Raw genomic sequence first — 18,225 nt, forward strand, 5'->3', positions numbered from 1 at the left:
ACGGTTACCAAGCCCGAGCCATCGCGGTCAGTGGGAGCTCTTCACGTGGTCTCTCTGCGCACTGAGCGATGCGCAGATGCACGATAACGATCACAACACCTTCGGCAGATGAATGCGCAGGCTTATGAGTCGAAACCCCCTTGCTTTCACGCACGAGAGGCGCTCTTCAGGAGCTGAAGTCTCAAGGCCGCATTTGTTGTTGTTTCGTAGGAATGGTGAATCAAGGGAGCGGAGATGTTAACCGGGATTACAAAGTTGGATTAATCTCCGGTGATGGGGTTAATCGCGGATTGTAATGCAATGATATGGACCGTGTCAGGACAACAATCACGGGAACTGCTTGCGCAACCAACTTGGTACACCCCTCTTTTTCGTTCGCGACCCACAACCTTTATCTCCCTCGTACTCGCCAGCATCCATCCATCCACCCGAGCGGCCAGCGCCATCCTATCCGCGCAATCGTCAGCTACCGGCGCACACTACTTGCAGCACGCCACGACCTCTGTGAGCCGCAAACTGCCCCGCCCAGCGGCGGCCATCGCCTGCCATGAAGGTACGTTGATCTACACACCCAGCCCCCGCCTCGGCTTGGCCCAAGGTCCCACCCGGTTGTGACATCTTTGAGCTGCGCGAATGCCGTGCTGATGCATCCACTTCTACAGTACCTTCTGGGGTACCTCGAAGGCATAAATGATGCTCCGCGCATCTCTGATCCCGACTTCCAACAGCTCCTCGTCGACGTCCAGGCTTCCAAGGTGAGTGATTTCACGCGGTGGATTTATACTGCGGTCGCCCGACAAGTTCAAGACACTCGATCACTGACGCGCGCCTCTTCCTCCATCGCCAAACTCAATCCGCATATCTCTGCTTGCATCGACTCTTCCGCTTGCGTTTGCGTCTGCAGCCTCAAACAAAATCATCCGATGCATTCTACGACAGCTTGGAGAAGATCGTGAACGAGCTCCGGAGCTCGGTGGGTCCCACCTCCACTTCTTTGTTCTGACCATCAGCCTGAAGCTGGACCGTTCCTCAAGCCGGTATCAAAGCGAGATGCTCCGGACTACTTCCAATGTAAGCTAAGCCCAATGGAAGGTTGGCTGATGCGCAGATATCACCCGGCCGATGGACTTGTCGACAGTGCTCCGAAATGTCAAGAGCCACAAGTACAAGGACAAGGCCGAGTTCGCCAACGATCTGGATCAGATCTGGAAGAACTGTCTGACGTACAACACCACGGCTGTATGTCATCCGCCCGCTGCATCCAGCTGACCCCAGAACCATCCTCTGCGCGGCGTAGCCAAGTACCTGCAGCAGAAAACAAACCACCTGCTCGACTTCCTGCAAGATCGAGATGAGGCTGCCAACAACCCGCTCGCCGCTATCCTCGGCGCGGCCGGCGCTTCCCTCGCGGTGCAGCGAGCAGCGTCCCAACAGCCGAGCGCCAGCCAAGCCGCCGGAGATGACGAGGACGCCGCCGGCGAGAGCGACGATGCGGTCGGGGAGGACGACGACATGGGGGGAGCGCGAGGAGAGAAAACATTGCCAGGCGGTCACCCAAATGGGCTTACCCCTGATGTCGGTGCTAGCGGACGGGCAACTAGCGTCGAATCGGCATCGGGGGACCGTCGCGTGAATGGGAACGGCAAGGCGAACGGAGAAGTGACTGTGAGTTCGAGGATCCGGAGCGCCAAACTGACCTCAGCCGCCTCCTTTTCGTCCCAATCTCCAAGTCAACCTGGAGCTCACGCCTGCCCTGGTGAGGTCGCCGTACACGATGACCCACTTTCAGCCCGTTTCCTTGAGCCAGCCGGGACCTTCCTTTTCCGACAAGGGTAAGGCCCGCGACATTCTCTACGGCAATGCGCCCCCAGCATGGTACCCGACCCCCGCGGGGGAAGACGAGGATGCCAAGCTAGAGGGCTACTGGTGGGGTGCGACGAGCAAGGACGAGGCATATGTCGCTGGTCTCCCCGCCGTGCCGGAGATGGTCGATGGCCCGTCGCAGAAGAGGCGACGAATTTCTCGGCGACGAGCGAGTGCGTCGCCACAACCGAACGGCGATGCCGACGCTGTGCCACCACTAGTGCCATCCAAGCCAGTATCACTAGAACGGGTAGTGCATCGTGCGATCGACAAACTGGGCGATGCGCGCAAGACAGTCAATACGATACAGGAGTTGCAGCGGTACTATGAGGGCGATGGCATGGGTCTTCCTCCGCCGCCCATCGAGCCACTAGAGACGCTGCGGGCACGAGAAGCCGAGGAGCGTGTTGAGGGCAAACGGAAACGGCGAGAGGCGCGGACAGAGGCGCACGAGCGTTTCCGTCACGGTGGCGAGGTGGGCGAGGCCGAGGCCGCGTTCGTCCTCAAGCGATCTGTGGCAAGCATGCTGGCGCACGCCGGATTCGAGGGTAAGTCGCACGTCGATCACACAGATCTTCCCATTGCTGACGTCCAGGCGCGAACGACATTCCTCTTGATCTGCTAACAAGAGTAGCGGGCGACTTCATCCGCAACTTGGGTCGGACGTTCCGTCTGCTAGTCGATGGGTTCGGGAGCCAGCTACCGCCGGACGAGATTGTGCTGCACGCACTGCACGAGAACGGCCAGGTCGAGCTGCAAGACCTCGAGTCGCACATCAAGGACGACATTGAGCGCGACAGCGCCAAGGTCGCCGAGATGGCGCGCAAGGTCCGGCAGTCTTACAAGGAGCTCACGACCGGCCCCGTCATCGAGGACGACATGCTCTTCGCGCAGGACGGCCAGATGTTGCAACAGTGGGTACCTGCTATCTCGACTTGGCTCCTAGCTGACAAAACAGTGGCGACTTTGCCGAAGACCTGGGCGAGGACTTCCTCGGTCTCCGCGAACTCGGTATCGACAAGGAGTACGGCCTGGCGTCACTATCGGTCCCGAAAGCGCTCTTCTTCGGGCGACACGGGCGAAACCGCGGCGCCGAGAACGGCAAGAAGGAAGACGCGCCCGACTACGCTCCTCCGCCGCCCTTCATCCCGCTCACAGCTGCGTCGTACAAGTCCGCAGCCCCGGGATTCATGCACGCGTTCTACGCCGAACGGCTCGAGAAGGGCGGCACGCTCGAGGCCGACGACGCCTTCGACGCCGCGCAGGCGACGATCGGACCGCTGGGCCAGATCGTGCAAAAGGCTCCCGCCAATGCACCGGCCGGCAAGAAGAAGGACGGCGAGAAGAAGAAGCCGGCCAAGAAGATTGCGCAGCCTGGTGTCGGTAAGGGCAACTGGATCCGGCCCTCTAAAGAAGAGCGCGAGCGGAGAGCGGCAGAGAAGAAGGCCCTCCTTGAGAAACAACGGCTTGAGGAGGAGGCCAAACGGAAAGAAGAGGCGGGGGAGGAGGACGCGGAGGGCGAGGAGGAGTGAGAAGAAGGGAGAACACACGGTTGTCCAGGTTGTTACACTATGGCATGCATATTGCTCTATTTATCCCAATCCCGGAGACCTTGGAGAGACAGACGGAGCTGAAAGTGTTTACTGGCTTTTGCAGTCTATGATATGTGGGTTTGTGCGGGGGAGAGGGCGAGTTGTACATTTGAAACACATTAGGTGGGTCGTAGGTGGGTATCTGGATTATAGGGTTGTACAGGCGTACAGGCGGCAGACGTGCAGTATTCGCTGTCCACCACCGCCGAAAGGCTCGCTCGCTCGCCCGCCTTACAGGTCCTTCTTCGACTCTCCGTTGGCCGTGGCGACCTTGGTGCTCGGCGCGCCATTAGCAATGGTGCCCTTGGGGAGGTGGCGCTTCTCGGCCTGCTCGCGCGTCATTTGCGTGCCGAGGAAGTAGTCCCAGTTGGTGAAGAAGGGCTGGGCAAAGTTGGCCTTGATGCCGTACGTCTGGTGGTGGATGTCGTGGTAGTCCGCATTGTTCGCGAAGAACATCTGGCACGGGTCCCACCACAGCCGGTACCCGCAGTGGTCGTCTACGGTCTTCCAGCTGCTGATCGTGAAGAGCAGCGTCGCCTGGCGGATCGTCATGAAGGTCGCGAACTGCGCGATGCCGGCTCCAAGCGTGTCGAGCAGAAGACCCTCGACGGGGTGGTTGTACAGCGCGCCAAAGGCGAAGGGGACGTAGAGACGGTGGTGGTGGCTGTGGAAGTGGCGGTAGAGAACCGGGTACGTGTGCATGATCCGGTGCAGCCAGTACTGCCAGGTGTCGATTACGCAGCAGCCGAGGAAGAGCTGGAGAGCCGGGATGCCCCACCAGTAGAACCACTCCGTGATCCGCGGTCCGGCGGCCTCGAGCACGCGTCGTCCCGCCGACTGTCCAAGAAGGGCGAACGTGACGTCGGCAACACGCGGAGCGAGCCAGCGCAGAGAAGCCATGTGGTCCTTGTAGTACTCGGTGCGGAGAACGTCCTTCTCGCTCTCGAGCACGATGAAGCCCGTAATGGTCTGCACGATCTGCTGGAAGATGACAGCCCAGAGGACCTGCGACAGCGTGGCGCGGTTGCGCGACTTGGTCTCGGCAGACTCGTGGATTCGGCGCTTCTCAAAGTACGGGAACTCCATAACGTCGAGGAAGTGGAACACGCTCGACACGATCCAGTACACGATGATCGGGGCTGCGAGCGAGAGCGCCGTGTCGCTGATGGCGGGGTGGATACGCTCCCGCGCAATGTAGTACCATGGCGGGTTGAAGGTCTGGGGCGTTATCCGGTTGAGGAGGGTTGCGTTGTGCGACGCCGCAAACGACGGCAGGCGGTCGATCCACCCCGTCGGGAAGTGGAACATCGTCATGGTGCCGGAGTTGTTCTGGTGGTGAGGAGGGTGTGGAGTAAGTGGTGGCAGGTGAGGTAGGACGAGGACCGCGCGAATCGCTGCCGCGTTGTTATAAGACGATGGACCAGAAGGCGTGGGCGTGGGCGTGCACAGACCTGCGTTCCTTCGAGTGGTCGAGTGTGGTTGCTCGGAGCGGGGCGCGAGCAGCTGTTTCTCGTTCAAAAGTTAGGGCGCGACAATCCCCTGCAGTGGCGTTTTCACGTTCCTCGCGATCCGTGCTGGGTCTGGGCGCGACAACAGCACTGGCGTCTAGGCGTCGACGGGTTTGGCGTCAGGCGTACGGCTCAGGTCGGGTCCCGGGAGGGCGCGATGGAGGCCGGAAGGGGATGAACAAAGGAAGAGATCGACCGGAGGCGTGTGCGCGCTTGCGATGCGCGTGTGGTGATCTCTCGGAGTCGGAGCCGGAAGGGGAAGGGGAAACGAGTGGAGGTGGGTCGAGAAGTTTGCCAAGGTTCTCGAAGAAGGAAGACGCCGAAGGTGGAACGAGTGTAAGAGTGGGAGTAGTGGCAATGGGAGAAGAAAGAAATGATTGAACAACAATAAAGATGCGGCGGTGCTTGTGTGTATGATGCTTGGCGGCGGACTTAGTCGCAAGGTTTGCTCTGTGGTTGTCTTGCCCGATGGCCATCCACCATGCCGCGATGGTTTGTAAGTGGGGGGGGGGGGGTGGTATCGGACCCTTGCCACCCTGCCGCTCGTCCCTGGTTCCGGCTGTGGTACGGCCCCCGGACTACCAACTGTCCGCGCCGGACCTCTCCTCGAGCCCTCTATGCGCGCCTGGCTTCCAGATGCCGCCGCTGCAAAGCCGCACGGAGGCAAATTAGTCATCAGAATTGACCGATCCTGTCTCGCATGGTTCTCACATTGCCTCCACGCGATGTACACGTGAACCAACATCCGATCTGGGGCACCTTCCCACGAAGGATTTCCGCGCCCGCAATCCTGCAAGTTTCTGGTCCCAGCGGGCCAGGTCCACCCCCGCATACGGTCTTGAAGCTTGCCACCGTCCTCGACAACCTTCCTTCCGCAACATACACCACAGACATATTACAACACAATGGGACGTTTACGCCGATCAAGAACTCACCACGCCCGCCGCGACGTTCAGCGCGGCGCTCGTACTCGTGCCCGCACGAAGGATCTCGACCAGATCGAGCGCGACCTCGAGCACAACCTGAAGAAGCTCAAGCACCAGCCTATCGATGAGGACAAGCCCGGACTGGGTCAACACGTAAGTATCTCCTTGGCTGCTAAAATCTTCATTGCGGTGGTTTGGGCGGAGCGTTTGCGGCTCGCTGGGTGTCGCGTGAGCATATCGGCAGCTGGTAGCTGCCTTCCTTGCGTGCGCCTGAATGAGGCCTCCAACAGCTCCAGTAGCTTGAGTGATTTGTGACCACCTCGCGCAGCCGTTCGCACCAATGGCAAAGAGATACAGCAGAAGAACCCCAGCTGGTGAACGCGAAGAAACTGAGCTGACATCCAGTACTGCGTCGAGTGTGCCAAGTATTACGAGTCTGACGCCGCGCTCACCACGCACACCAAGTCAAAGGTGCACAAGCGCCGGCTGAAGGAGCTCCGCGAGGGCGCGTACACGGTTGAGGAGAGCGAGCGCGCTGCCGGCCTCGGAACGGACAACACGCAGCGCGGCTTCGAGGACGTCATCCGCCGATTCGGAGACGCCTCGGTTGCTCAGCCTCAGCAGCAGCAGGCCGCTGAGCCGGGGAAGATGCCTCAGAACAATGTCGTGCACCACGCGCCTGCCTGAATTTCCGAATCTCGATAGACGAGCGAGACTATTCGACACTGTAATACCCACTTTTAGACCGCGGAGACCGACCGACGAACGATGAAGATCACGAGGTTCGGACGCTTGTACGATAGCTTGGCGATGTGACTTGCTTAACTTGGACCGAGATTTGATTGCTGTCGACGCCAAACTGCAGAGGGAGAAGTTGTGGGACCTGCTCCGTTCACTAACGCATGCCCTGATCACTGATATACATAGGATGCACAACTACTGCCTCATCGCGGCCTCAGTGAGGTCGATGACCTGTCCGTTAGCTTCCAGCTGTGCCCACCAGCTCTTAGTGCCGAGGACTCACCTTCTGGATATCCGGCCGTTTGCTCGGCTCAGGCACGAGCATGGCGTCGATGAGCTTGGTGACGCGCTCGCTGTACCCGGCCGGGTGCTTGTATCGCCCGCTCAGCACGGCCATGGCAATGGACGCGCCATCCGTCTCGAACGGCGAGTACCCGTACGCAACCGCGAAGAGGGTGCAGCCGAGGGACCAGATGTCGACCTTTTCGTCCAGCGTCGTGCCCGTCTTGACGTCGAAGAGCTCGGGCGCGCGGTACGGCATTGTGCTGTGCTCGGCGGCGATGTCTTGCTCGAGCAGCGCTTGCTGGCGCGTCGCGATCTCGATGCGTGCCCTGCGGGTTAGCTTGAAAGGGCGCTGCATAGCTCACTTGATGCAGGAGCCAAAGTCCATCAGAATCGGGACGTCGTCGTCCGTCAGCATGATGTTGCCCGGCTTGATGTCGCGGTGCGCGTATGGGACAAGCTCGCCCTCTTCTCCGGATACGGGCTCGGGAGTCGAGTGCAGCAGCGCTGACTCCTCGTCACCCGCATTCGGAGGGTAGGAGGCATTGACGGCTGGAAGGCGGTACTGGTGCATCGCGCGGAGGCTGTTGTCAGCGATGCCTCGGTCTGCGAGTAGTCATGCCATTCAGTGCTAGGTAGACTTACCCAAGACACGTTCCGTGGAAGAGACGGAGGAGGCGGTCCTCCTCAATGCGGTTGCCGGTTACAGATACCTGCGTCATGAGGTCCTGCAGGTTTCCGTTCGTGTAGAAGGGGAGGAACCTGATGTCAGCTGCTTCCGGGTTCGACAAGCTCACAGGTAGATGATTTTGCCGTCTGCGGAGGGGTCCTGCACCACGGCCGAGTCGATCAGCTTGATCAGGTTCGGGTGTCGGAAACGGCGGTAAGCCTCGACCTCGCGCATGGCGGCTGCGACGCCGTCCTGGCCCGTCGTGACCAGGATCTTCTTCAGCGCGTACAGCCGCCCGCTGCTCATGTCGCGGATCAGGTAGACAAAGGAGAAACCGCCCTCGCCGAGGAGCTTCTCGACCTTGTAGCTCCGGCCATTGATCTTGAGCGTCGCGTCGCTGCATGTCAGCTGTTATCAGGCAAAAAGCAGCTCCTGCAAGAAGTGCGCGAGCACAGCGCAGTCGTGGAAAGCACTCACGGCTTGCAGATACACTGTCGTTAACTTCACGAACCTAAAAGGAGCTCACCTGCGTCACGGTCACGAGGGCATCCTGCGCATAGAACTTGATGCGGTCGAGCGCAATGAGGAGGTTGTCGTTCATGGTGTGCGCATGCGAGGACGATGGACGATGGGGCAACAAGAAGCCAAGGCCAAGATGCAGCAAGGGGGGGGCGTCGGTACCGGCCACATAGGCTGTGTTGCGTGTTGTGCGGGGTCTCCGCACTCCGCCAGCCAGGTTTCGAGGACACACAAAGGCGTCCCAGGCATCCAACGCCATGCGCCTTCCTCCAACTTCGCAACCTCCCTCCTCTGCATGCAGCGGGTCCTGCTCAGATCCACACATCGAGCAGCGCACACCCTCCAGCACATCCGCACCATGGCATCGGCACCCATTACGGCCCCGAAGGGCACGATCGCGCTCAGCGACACTGAGGAAAAATTCGTGACCCTCCTCGACGAGTTCGCGACCGGCTACAACCCCCCGATCGAGTGCCGCATTGCTGGCGGATGGGTACGGGATAAGGTGAGCTGTTTTCTCTGGTGGTAACTAGCTAATAACAGCTGCTCTCCCTGCCTAGCCATGACCTGGACGTTGCGCTGTCGACGGCATCGGGCTACGCATTCGCGGAAGCGTTTCACAACTTCCTGAAGGAGCGCGGGGTCGACATCGGGTCGCTGGGCCGCATCGAGGCGAACCCAGAACAGTCCAAGCACCTCGAGACGGGCACGACGCGGATCATGGGGCTCGAGTGTGACTTTGTCGGCCTCCGCAGCGAGACGTACACGGACACCCGCATTCCGCAGATCAAGCTCGGTACGCCGCTCGAGGACGCCCTCCGCCGCGACCTTACGTGTAACTCGCTCTTCTTCAATGTGCACTCGCGCGAAATTGAGGACTGGACGCGGCACGGTCTTGCTGACCTCGAAGGTCGTATCGCGCGCACGCCCCTCCCGCCCCGTCAGACCTTCCTTGACGACCCGCTGCGTGTTCTCCGCTGTGTCCGCTTCGCGGGCCGCTTTGGACTCAAGATCGAACCCGACGTCTCAGCTGCCATGAAGGAGACGGACATTCAGGATGCGCTCCGCACAAAAGTCTCAAAGGAGCGTGTCGGCGAGGAGACACACAAGATGATGCAGAAGACGCCTCTCCGTGCGTACGAACTCATCTACGAGCTCGGCCTCCACAAGGCCATCTTTACTGGCCCTGTTGAGCCGGAGAACCCCCGCGAGCAGGCTCTCGCCGCCGCTCAGGTTCTTACTGAGGTGTTGAAGAGGACAGGCGGGCAGGGATCGGATGCGCTTTGGTTTGCTGCTGGATGCAGCCCGTTCCGCGGCATGACGCGGGAAGAAAAGGGGAAGACTGTATCCTGCGTTGCGACCGTTATGCTTGAGAGCGTCAAGGTGAGCTAGTTATTGAAGTCGTTATAGCTGACCTGCGGCAGCGTTCCGCCGACCTCTCCAAACATGTCGCTCATCTGTTCGAAGGTGCTGCCCTTCTCGACCCGGCAGCAACAGGACGGTCACAGATTGGTCTCGTCCTGCAGAACCCTTCAGTTCGTCCATGGAACCAGACTTGGGTCTGGGCCATCGTCCTCGAGGTCCTCCCCACCTGGAACGGACAATGGGAGCACGACGCCATCCTCGAGAAGTGGACCAAGTTCCGTTCTCACCTCGAGTCGCTGGACCTGCCGAAGGCGATCGAGGAGCCGCCGCTGATCAACGGCAAGGAGATCCAGGCCCTGCTCCAGATCCGTCCGGGACAGATCGTCGGTGTTCTCTCGAAGGCGGTCATGGAGTGGCAGCTCGACCACCCGGGCTCGACGCGAGACGAGGTCAGCGCGTGGCTGAAGCAGGAGTGGGAGAGCGAGCAGCGTCAGAAGTGGGAGGCCATGGTGCCCCCGCCAGTCAACAAGACGGGCAAGAAGCGCAAGACGTAGGATCAGGGGCTCACCGCGCACAAGCGGCGGGCAGGCGAGGCGTAGACACATTCGGCATGCACATCATTTACATCGGTACGCGTCCAGCGCTACGACAACAACAACAGACGACGACTACAACGGATACAACTGATACAACGAGAGTAAGCATACAATGACTGACAGCAGGTGGTTTACGAGTAGTCGAGCGAAGTTGGTTCCCACCCCTCGATCCACTCCGTGACACAGGTGTGACCCCAGACCTCGAGCTCCTCGAGCGAAGCGCACGAGAACCATACCCCGTCCTGGTCCCACATGTAGTGGTGGATCCACTGCGGGACATCGCGGCGGCGCGAAACGCGAGACAGATTCTTCTGAGTAAGGTTCTGGACGGGGCCCAGCTCAGGAGCGGAAGAAGAAGCAGCCGGCATGCCAAGGTTCTGGCGCTCGGGGTGTTCTTCCGTGGCTTCTCCTATCTCTTCTGGCTCCTCTGTGAGCACACCAGAGATCTCGGCCTCCATCTCAGGACGCCTGAGCTGCACGCAGTGGTGCACGGGCACGTTGTGGGGCGGCTTCAGGGGCCCTTCCTGCCACACGCTTCCGTAGCGGAAGCTAAGGATGCTGTCGTCTGCAGTGAAGTACCCGCGGCTCTGCAAAGTCAGCACTCTAACTCTCTTCTCAGCACTCCTAAGCTTCACTGCCTCTAAGCATCCAACTCACGTATCGGAACCACTCGCCGTACTGCCCCACGAGCTGCTGGCGCATCTTGAGGACGTGATACCACAGCATCATGCGCTGCTGCGCGCCCCAGGGTGAGTACTGCAGAGCCAATTCGGTATTGGCGACGCCCACGAAGCAGCCGAAGGGCAATCCCTCCGGCTTCCAGGAGACACAGCCTCCGAGCAGGAGGTAGGGCTCGGGGCGCGTGACGGGCCACTGCGTCGGATTTGTGCCGAGGACGACGGGCGGGTTACTTGATCCGGCGGAGAAGAAAGAGCGGTTAGAATCGCTGGAGTCGGTGGTCGAGTTGGAGCCTGGGTGTTAGTGCTGATAGGGAAGGCTGACTCACCTAAGCGCCGGCGCTGCGGACGCGGCGAGAACTGATGCCTGAAGACTCGGAAGGAATTCGCCGCTGGGTAGCGATCGGAGTACGGCCCAGGGGCGGACTGTGTGCGCCGGACGAGCGGGTATCTCTTCCGGATGACGAGATCTGCGCTAGACGACGCCGCCGGGGGCGGGATGTGGTCGTCGCGGTCGTCCTGGTTATCGCGCGGTTCGCTCGGCTGAAGTCGTTCAGGTCTCTCCTCCTCTTCCCACTCCGACCCGTACGACGTTATCGGGATACCGAGTGAGTGCAGGATGGACAGGATCCAGTTGCTCCAACCTGGAAGGGACTCGGGCGGCAGGATGAACGCACGCCCCGCGCTGTGGCGGAGCAGAATACCGACCAGATGATCGCGAGCCCTCACACCCATTGGGGCCGGCTTGTGCCGCACCCCTTCGGAGTGGGCGACGTACTCGTCGACTTGAGGAGCTGGGCTATTCTGTGGTGGCCGGCCACCCGATGACGAGTCACGGCGTTGGCCAAGCGGCACCATGGCTGCGGGGAGCATATGCCGCGCGCGTTGTTCGACGTGTTGCCCAGAGTCGCCACTGGTTTGTGTCACCGCCGGTCTGATGTCGAGGGCCGGGGTCACAGGCGGGGACGGACCATCAGGGCACGGAGACATAGGGTACACCCCGAGGCTGATGGAGGACTCTCCGGCCGATGAGGCCGAGGATATCGAGAGCGCCGACATTGATGGTGGATGGAGAGAAGGGTAAGACGGTGTGAACGAGTCGAACGTGTCGAACGTGTCGAGTGTGTCGAGTGTGTACACCGCGGCGGGACCGGTATGGCGACGCGAGCGCGGACAATCACGCTGTGTATCCAGCGGCATGGGCGGGGTGTGGGCGGATGTCTGCGATAGTGACGATAAACAAGGACGACCGCCTCCAACGCGTTTCATGCATGCGACCGTAAGACCATGCATGCAGAGCAGATGTGGAGCCCACCGGGGTACCGGTGCACTTGCACGCGGCCGGAGTGGTGAGCAGTGATGCACTCGGCGCCGTAGTGACTACCGCCTCTGGGGACAGGGAGGGCTCCGTTTGTGGGTGTGGGGTGCGTCCGCGGCGTGTCTGGCGCCGGACCCACAAGCAGTCGTCAGTCGGCGAAACGGCCCTCCCAAACTGCCTACCATAGACGCGGTTTCACTTTGAGCCGTAGTGCTCATGCAGGGCTCTGTGCGTCCGTGCGTCGTGCCAGCGCAGCCCGAGAGTCGTGCGAGGGTCGGATCTGAGACATCGACATGAGCTCACCTCGAGCACAAAGGCTCCCCGCACGACACCCCGCAATGCTCACAATAGACCCATTTGGTGACACGCTGCAGCCGTTATTCCAGTGGAGACACTGCATTGTCCACAAGGACATGTGATCTGCCCCTTGCGATCTGGATCGTGGCCTCGCCAGGAAGAGCGCCAGCCTCATTCCAGAAAGGGGAATGCTTGGGTGCGGAATAAGCACGAATTTCCATCAATTTCGCCCCTTTTTCGATCGCCTCTCCCAGTAAACACCTTCGATTTTCTTGCATGACTGACGATACTATGGCACTTCAAACTTCTGATTGTTCGCTACGATTGGTATTGGAGTATATACAGTGGTAAGTGGATGTGATATGGATACAGTGTGATGGATCGGATGGTGCAGCAATGCGGGACATGGTGTAGCGACATGATGCTGTTGTGCATGGCGGGCAGCCCAGGTAACGGTGCCCGAGTCAACTTCGGATTCGAAGGAGGAGGCAGCTTGGCTAGTGACCGACTGACTCGTTGATTTCGGAAAAAGAGTCAGTCTTGTCCTCGTCCTCGTCCTCGTCCTCCTCGGCGCTTTCATCGTCGTCCTGGTCCTCGAGGCCGTTGATGAAGTTATCGAAATCCAAGGCCCAGCGGGGCGGAGTCTCGCGCGACTCGTCAACCTCGAGAACGGGGTCAATGAGAGGGCTACGACGCAAGCGGTTGCGACGACGAGGGGTGATCATAACAGCGTCCTGGATGTCGTCGAGCACGGACTGAGGGGCGATACCGTTATGCTCCACAGTCTGAGCCTCAGAAGCCTCGTTGCGGTCGACATCAGTAGGGCTAGAGGCATTGTCATTGGCTGAGCGGAAGAGGCGGCGCATCATGATGTCGCGCAGACCAGGAAGACCGGGGTCAGACGCACGGCGGTTGGACCTAAGCTCATCACGGCCGGGGCAGTGCAGACCATCGGGCTCCTGGAAGGAGGGGAGCGAGAGGCGGCGACGGGGGGAGGGCTTGGGAGGAGAAGGGGGCGAGTCCTCAGCGGTCCCACGGAAGTTGGCAATAATGCTGCGGGCGGTTTCATCATCGAAGCGGACGGAACGGGCGCGAGGGCGAGTGGAGGTGTAAGTGCCATTGGGCTGGGTGGCAACGTTGGTGGCGTAGGTAGTAGCGGCAGCATTGGCGGTGGCCTCCGCGCTGATAGCGTCAATCTCCTCAAGGGTCTGCGGACCGGCAGTCGAGACACTGGCGAGAGCGATGATGTTGTTGGCGAGTACATCAGGTGCAGGGTAGCCGTTGAGGCCACCAGGCTTGTACTTGGCGCGGATGCCGACGAGGGGGCGTCCATTGCGGGGCAACTGATCAGCCCACGCGGGGCTTGCGCCACCGGTCTCGGACGAAGTTTGGTCCGTAGAGTCCGCGAAACTAGCCGAGCCGGGAGAGGGGGTGGACAAGGCAGGCGAGGGGGCGGTACCAGTCGAGCAGGTGCTGGTGGAGGTAGGAATCTGGGGAATCGGACCGGGTCCCACAATGGCGTTGGACCTCGCACGCCTGCGGGGGCGCAGGCGTAGAGTCGAGTTTGAGGGCAAGAGGACTGAGACTTCGTTGACAGCGCTAGGAGCGATAGTCGGCACTGCTGCAGCCTCGTCAGGGCTAATGGAGCTCAAGGCAGAGATTGAGTTGCTGGCGCTGTTCTGGTTGCCGGGGAGTCCGCACTGCGCTCCGTCGGGGCTGGCAGTGCCGTCCGAGTCAGTCTGGCCACGCTCTGCAAGATCAGTCGATGATCGAGGTGATCGAGGCGTCCGTGTCATTCCTTACCTTCAGGGCTGCTCGAGCCTGATTCAGCGTAATTACGGACGCCCTGCAGGTCGTGGTGACGTTGATGATCGCCCTTGATCTTGATCTCGACGTGCGCCATGTCGATGAGTTACCGTATGGCGTCGATGGTGGGAGAAGCAACGTCAAGATTGATGCAGACGCTCGTAGCATGGCACATTTTGCATTGGAGGGGGTACATTCACCTATGGGGATACACACAGCGCACAGAGGTGCGCGTACTACTGATACATCTGGCAGATGCGGCCACGTCACAGGGGGCGAGACGTCGGAGACCGCTCTCCGGCGTATACAGGCCGGGTTTCTTCTTCGCCGGCTCTTGAAGTCCGGAACTTACTTCAGCCTGAACAGAGCGCATTTCTGCCAGCTTGTATAGCTACGCACGAGCGGCCGAGGCGCCCTCCGTAGCATTCGCGCCAGTCAGGTCAACAATGGGGACAATTCTGTCACCATCATTGCGGAGCAGGCTGGCGCCGCGGCCCGACTTCATCGAAAGAGGAGGAGCAATACCGGCACTGCTATCCCCTGGGGTCTTGATCTTCACCGGAGCGACCTTGGAGCTGTTGCTGGTGGTCGCACACCTCCACTTGTGGTAGCCATGAGGGTCGGTCCATGGGTCGGGCTTACCCCCAATGCCGGCGTCAGGGAGCGACTCCGACTGAGCGCTCTTCCCAGCTTCCTTCTTGTTGGAAGAAGACCGGACATTGATAACCTTTCCCTTCTTGTGCTCCTCGTTCTCGTCGTCCTCACCGTCAGAGAGGCGGAAGTCGTCGTACTCGTTGTTCACGGCCTTCTTAATTTTGGAGGTTTTGCTGGATTTCTTGTCCTCGCGGTGGCCAGCGCGGGAGGTTGCGCCCTCGCGGCTGACAGGCTCGGGAGACTCGTCGTTGGTTTCCTTGGGGTCTTGAGAGAGAACAGAATTGTACAGGATCTCGGCGTCGCCCCAGCCCTCGTCCGAGTCGGAGTCGGAGTCCGAGCTGCTCGAGAACTTGTCAACCAGCGTGGCGTGCTTGGCGAGGGCGTCGTACGCCTCCTCGAGATCTTTGTTCTCGCGCTCGCGCGTTGCGTTCTGGAGCTTAGAGGCATTGCTGTCAGAGGAATTCTGGGCAGATGCATGCAACCTGCGGATCACGGGGAGTGGCCCAAGACCGGGCGGAGGAGGCAGGTGCGACGGGCGAGGAGTAGGGGGCATCTCCATGTCATCCCGGCGAGAGGTCGAGGAGCTGCCACCGTGGAACGCAAAGGGGTCGTCGTCGATATCGATCTGGGTCAAGTTGCCAGAAGTGTCGACAGGAGCACCGCGCCCAATCGAAGTGGGACGCTTGTACGTGTCCGAGATGTCGCCGATCGCAAGCGCCTCGTAGTCATCCTCAGAGGGAATGGTCACGACCTCGTCGTAGTGAACTTTGTCCTTCGGCGCAGGATATTCGGTCGCAAGCGCATCGGTCGCAAACTCGGCGTCGATGGCATCGCAGATAGCAATGAAGACGTCACCGTCGTCGTCGTTCTTGCGCATGTCAGGGGCGGACAAGTTCTCGCGAGCGAAGTATGCGTTGATCTCGTAGGCGCGCCTGAGATCATTGACGAGCTCTTCGGCATTCTTGCGCACGACCTCGTCCTTGATCGTCTTGAACGCAGAGGCGGGGATGCGAGGAACAGCGTGCTCGTATCCGTGCTCTTCGCGCCAGACTGCGACCTGCTCTTCGACCTCAGGCTTCCACGTGCGCGAGGCGTTGACCGTCTTCTCGAGAGCGTTACGAAGGCGCACGGAGACCTCCCTGACATTGTGAGGTGGGCCACCGCGGGGCGTCTCAGGTTCTGCCACCGGCTCTGTAGCCTTCATCTTGCCCCTCCTCTTATCGGCGAAGTACGCCTTCTCGTCGTTGAGAGCGAGCAGGAGCAGGTCGTCGGGCGACATGCGGCGCGAGTCCAAGTCGAACTTTTCAGCGGGCAGCAGTGCGCCTTCAGTGGCGGAGAGGTGCGGCGTCGCGTGTGGAGTAACATCGGGCGTAAGGTCAGGAGTGGTGACAGACTTCCTGCCCCTCCTGCTGGAGCGGGCGCTGGAACTGACACTGTAGCTCGCCATCGCCGCCTCGGTTTCGGCACGAATCACGCGGTGATCGTTTAGGAAGCGAGGGCGGGGCGGGAACTCGTTGGTGCTACAAGCGTACGCCTCGGCCGACTCGCCGAGGTACTCCTGCCACAGGGCCGCGAGATCCTCAGCGTCCCACTCCGTGAACGACTCGCCCGCTACAAGCCTCTGGCGCATGTGAGCATACCAGGCGGTGAAGGCGCGCGAGAGCTCCTCGCCCTCGTACCAGGGCAGCTTGAAGTCCTTCCTGGGCTTGCGGCCGATGGCAGCGCACGCATCTTTATAGTCCGGGCCCCAGGGAATCTGGTGCGCGAGGTGCTTGCCCATGACGACCATGTCGGCGCTGACGTCGAGGAACTTCTGAGCGTCGATGCTGCCCGCCATCTCGAGCTCCTGGATCATGATATCCTTCGCCTCGCTGTCGGGGTAGAGCTGGAGTCAGCTTTTAGGTATCACGAGGAAACTTAGAAGACTCACAGCCTCGAGGAACTTGACGGTGAAGAAGAGCCACGCACGGCGCTCGCCGTGACGGAATGCGGCGACCATGTTGTGCTGCGTGAGAATGTCGAGGAGACGGCGCCATTGGCGGTCGGTCCAGAGGGGGTTGTTCCCGCAGAGCCCCTTGAGCGCCTCCATGTACTTGTAGCTCACGTTGTAGGCGCCCTGGATGCTGTCCGCGAGCTTGTCCTCGGAGCGGTTGCGCCAGTACTGGAGGAGCAGGGTGCGCGAGGCCCACACGAAGTGAGCGAGAATCATGTGGCGACCCCCAATGCGCAGCTTGGGAAGAGGCGTGCAGTGGAAGATGAACGCGTGGATGCACGACCACAGGTCGACCTCGGCATCCATGTAGAAGAAGTCGGGACAGCTCTCGAACTTGAGCATGATCAGGTCGTTGTGCGTCCCGTGCGCACCGAGGTACCACAGGCGGCGCTGCTTGTCGTAAGCTTCGCGCAGGGGGCTGAGGAGCACCTCGCGGGCACCTGGTGGTTAGCATTGCAGCAGGTGGCAGAAGGGCGTGGGAGGAGGCGGACAGATGACGACGGGCTGGTGCTGTGACACTGTGTGGTGTCGGGCACTGGTCACCAGGTCGCCAGGTGGAAGGGCACATGCCCAATCCACGATGACCCGCGAAACATCCGAACGACAACAGCGCAGTGCATGGCAGGGTGCATACCGTGAGGAGCACTGCTGGGGGTGTTACTCACGGCGACGCAAGTACCAGAACGCGCGCTCGTGGTGCCGCGTAGGGATGAAACCACCGTACGCCTTGTCGTATGCGACGATGTGCTTCTGGACTGGAGGTCAGCGAGGAGTGTCCTTGGGGTGCGGGTTCATTGAGACGGCCAGTCCCGGGACTCACTGTCGTCGTTACCCCAACGGGCACCGACACCGAGGACAAGGTAGTAGTTGACCGCAATATCGGCCTGGGTCAACTTGTACTTTGGCCCCATGACCGTGCTCATGATGCCGATCTTCGTCTTGGTGGAAGACACCGAGGTCGAAGAGTGATGGCGAGAAGCCAGGCGTTGAGGAGAAGAAGGACGTGTGAAGCGGGTGACGAGGTCGAGGATGGGGACGGGGGCGAGGGCTCTTATCACAGCTTCCCCCTCGTACTGTTTGAAGAGAGACCGGGACACTCATCCGGAGCCGCAGCGTCGTGGGAGCGAAGGGACGCAGGAAGACAGGCAGATGCCAGCCAGATGACCTCAGCTGTCCGTGTGCTTTGCTAAGTCGCCAGCGCAGCATGCGAGCGAACCGCGCGGCGTGCTCCTCGTTCCCGTTGCCCCTCAGTGCGACGCGATGTGTGGCCGCTGTGTGTATGTCCTTGACCAGTCACGTTCCGCATACATTCGTGACGTCGAGCCAGACGTTCAGCGCCAGCTCTGCCACTGCCCTGCACATGTGGAAGGTCCGGACCAGTCGTTCGAGGGCTCCGGGTCTCACATAGCAGATCGCGT

The 18,225-nt window shown here is 60.6% G+C and overlaps 8 protein-coding genes across 8 annotated transcripts; 3 read left to right on the forward strand and 5 right to left on the reverse strand.

The window, feature by feature from the left end:
• Positions 1-547: 547 nt before the first annotated feature.
• On the forward strand, positions 548-3,608 carry A1Q1_00266 (uncharacterized protein; the record flags this gene model as incomplete). The annotated part of the gene is made up of 11 exons (XM_014326594.1): positions 548-553; positions 663-755; positions 940-973; positions 1,018-1,071; positions 1,139-1,243; positions 1,298-1,665; positions 1,790-2,411; positions 2,459-2,777; positions 2,822-3,246; positions 3,520-3,529; positions 3,590-3,608. 11 exons carry the CDS (start codon positions 548-550, stop codon positions 3,606-3,608), a joined length of 2,055 nt encoding a protein of 684 aa, XP_014182069.1.
• A 78-nt stretch (positions 3,609-3,686) lies between these two features.
• On the reverse strand, positions 3,687-4,769 carry A1Q1_00267 (sphinganine C4-hydroxylase; the record flags this gene model as incomplete). Its single annotated transcript, XM_014326595.1, has 1 exon — positions 3,687-4,769. The coding sequence occupies one exon, from the start codon at positions 4,767-4,769 to the stop codon at positions 3,687-3,689; it is 1,083 nt and encodes a 360-aa protein (XP_014182070.1).
• A 1,099-nt stretch (positions 4,770-5,868) lies between these two features.
• Positions 5,869-6,576, forward strand: A1Q1_00268 (bud site selection-related protein; the record flags this gene model as incomplete). The annotated part of the gene is made up of 2 exons (XM_014326596.1): positions 5,869-6,042; positions 6,295-6,576. The coding sequence occupies 2 exons, from the start codon at positions 5,869-5,871 to the stop codon at positions 6,574-6,576; spliced, it is 456 nt and encodes a 151-aa protein (XP_014182071.1).
• A 249-nt stretch (positions 6,577-6,825) lies between these two features.
• Positions 6,826-8,183, reverse strand: A1Q1_00269 (serine/threonine-protein kinase; the record flags this gene model as incomplete). The annotated part of the gene is made up of 5 exons (XM_014326597.1): positions 6,826-6,861; positions 6,914-7,175; positions 7,278-7,496; positions 7,558-7,979; positions 8,109-8,183. 5 exons carry the CDS (start codon positions 8,181-8,183, stop codon positions 6,826-6,828), a joined length of 1,014 nt encoding a protein of 337 aa, XP_014182072.1.
• Positions 8,184-8,459: 276 nt separating this feature from the next.
• On the forward strand, positions 8,460-10,020 carry A1Q1_00270 (tRNA adenylyltransferase; the record flags this gene model as incomplete). The annotated part of the gene is made up of 3 exons (XM_014326598.1): positions 8,460-8,594; positions 8,645-9,484; positions 9,526-10,020. The coding sequence occupies 3 exons, from the start codon at positions 8,460-8,462 to the stop codon at positions 10,018-10,020; spliced, it is 1,470 nt and encodes a 489-aa protein (XP_014182073.1).
• Positions 10,021-10,193: 173 nt separating this feature from the next.
• A1Q1_00271 (uncharacterized protein) lies at positions 10,194-11,798 on the reverse strand (the record flags this gene model as incomplete). Its single annotated transcript, XM_014326599.1, has 3 exons — positions 10,194-10,649; positions 10,720-11,008; positions 11,065-11,798. 3 exons carry the CDS (start codon positions 11,796-11,798, stop codon positions 10,194-10,196), a joined length of 1,479 nt encoding a protein of 492 aa, XP_014182074.1.
• A 1,053-nt stretch (positions 11,799-12,851) lies between these two features.
• A1Q1_00272 (uncharacterized protein) lies at positions 12,852-14,257 on the reverse strand (the record flags this gene model as incomplete). Its single annotated transcript, XM_014326600.1, has 2 exons — positions 12,852-14,104; positions 14,158-14,257. 2 exons carry the CDS (start codon positions 14,255-14,257, stop codon positions 12,852-12,854), a joined length of 1,353 nt encoding a protein of 450 aa, XP_014182075.1.
• A 294-nt stretch (positions 14,258-14,551) lies between these two features.
• On the reverse strand, positions 14,552-17,730 carry A1Q1_00273 (uncharacterized protein; the record flags this gene model as incomplete). The annotated part of the gene is made up of 4 exons (XM_014326601.1): positions 14,552-16,699; positions 16,745-17,247; positions 17,473-17,562; positions 17,628-17,730. 4 exons carry the CDS (start codon positions 17,728-17,730, stop codon positions 14,552-14,554), a joined length of 2,844 nt encoding a protein of 947 aa, XP_014182076.1.
• Positions 17,731-18,225: the final 495 nt, after the last annotated feature.

Source organism: Trichosporon asahii (genome assembly GCF_000293215.1).
Source record: "Trichosporon asahii var. asahii CBS 2479 unplaced genomic scaffold scaffold00018, whole genome shotgun sequence".
Lineage (NCBI taxonomy): Eukaryota > Fungi > Basidiomycota > Tremellomycetes > Trichosporonales > Trichosporonaceae > Trichosporon > Trichosporon asahii.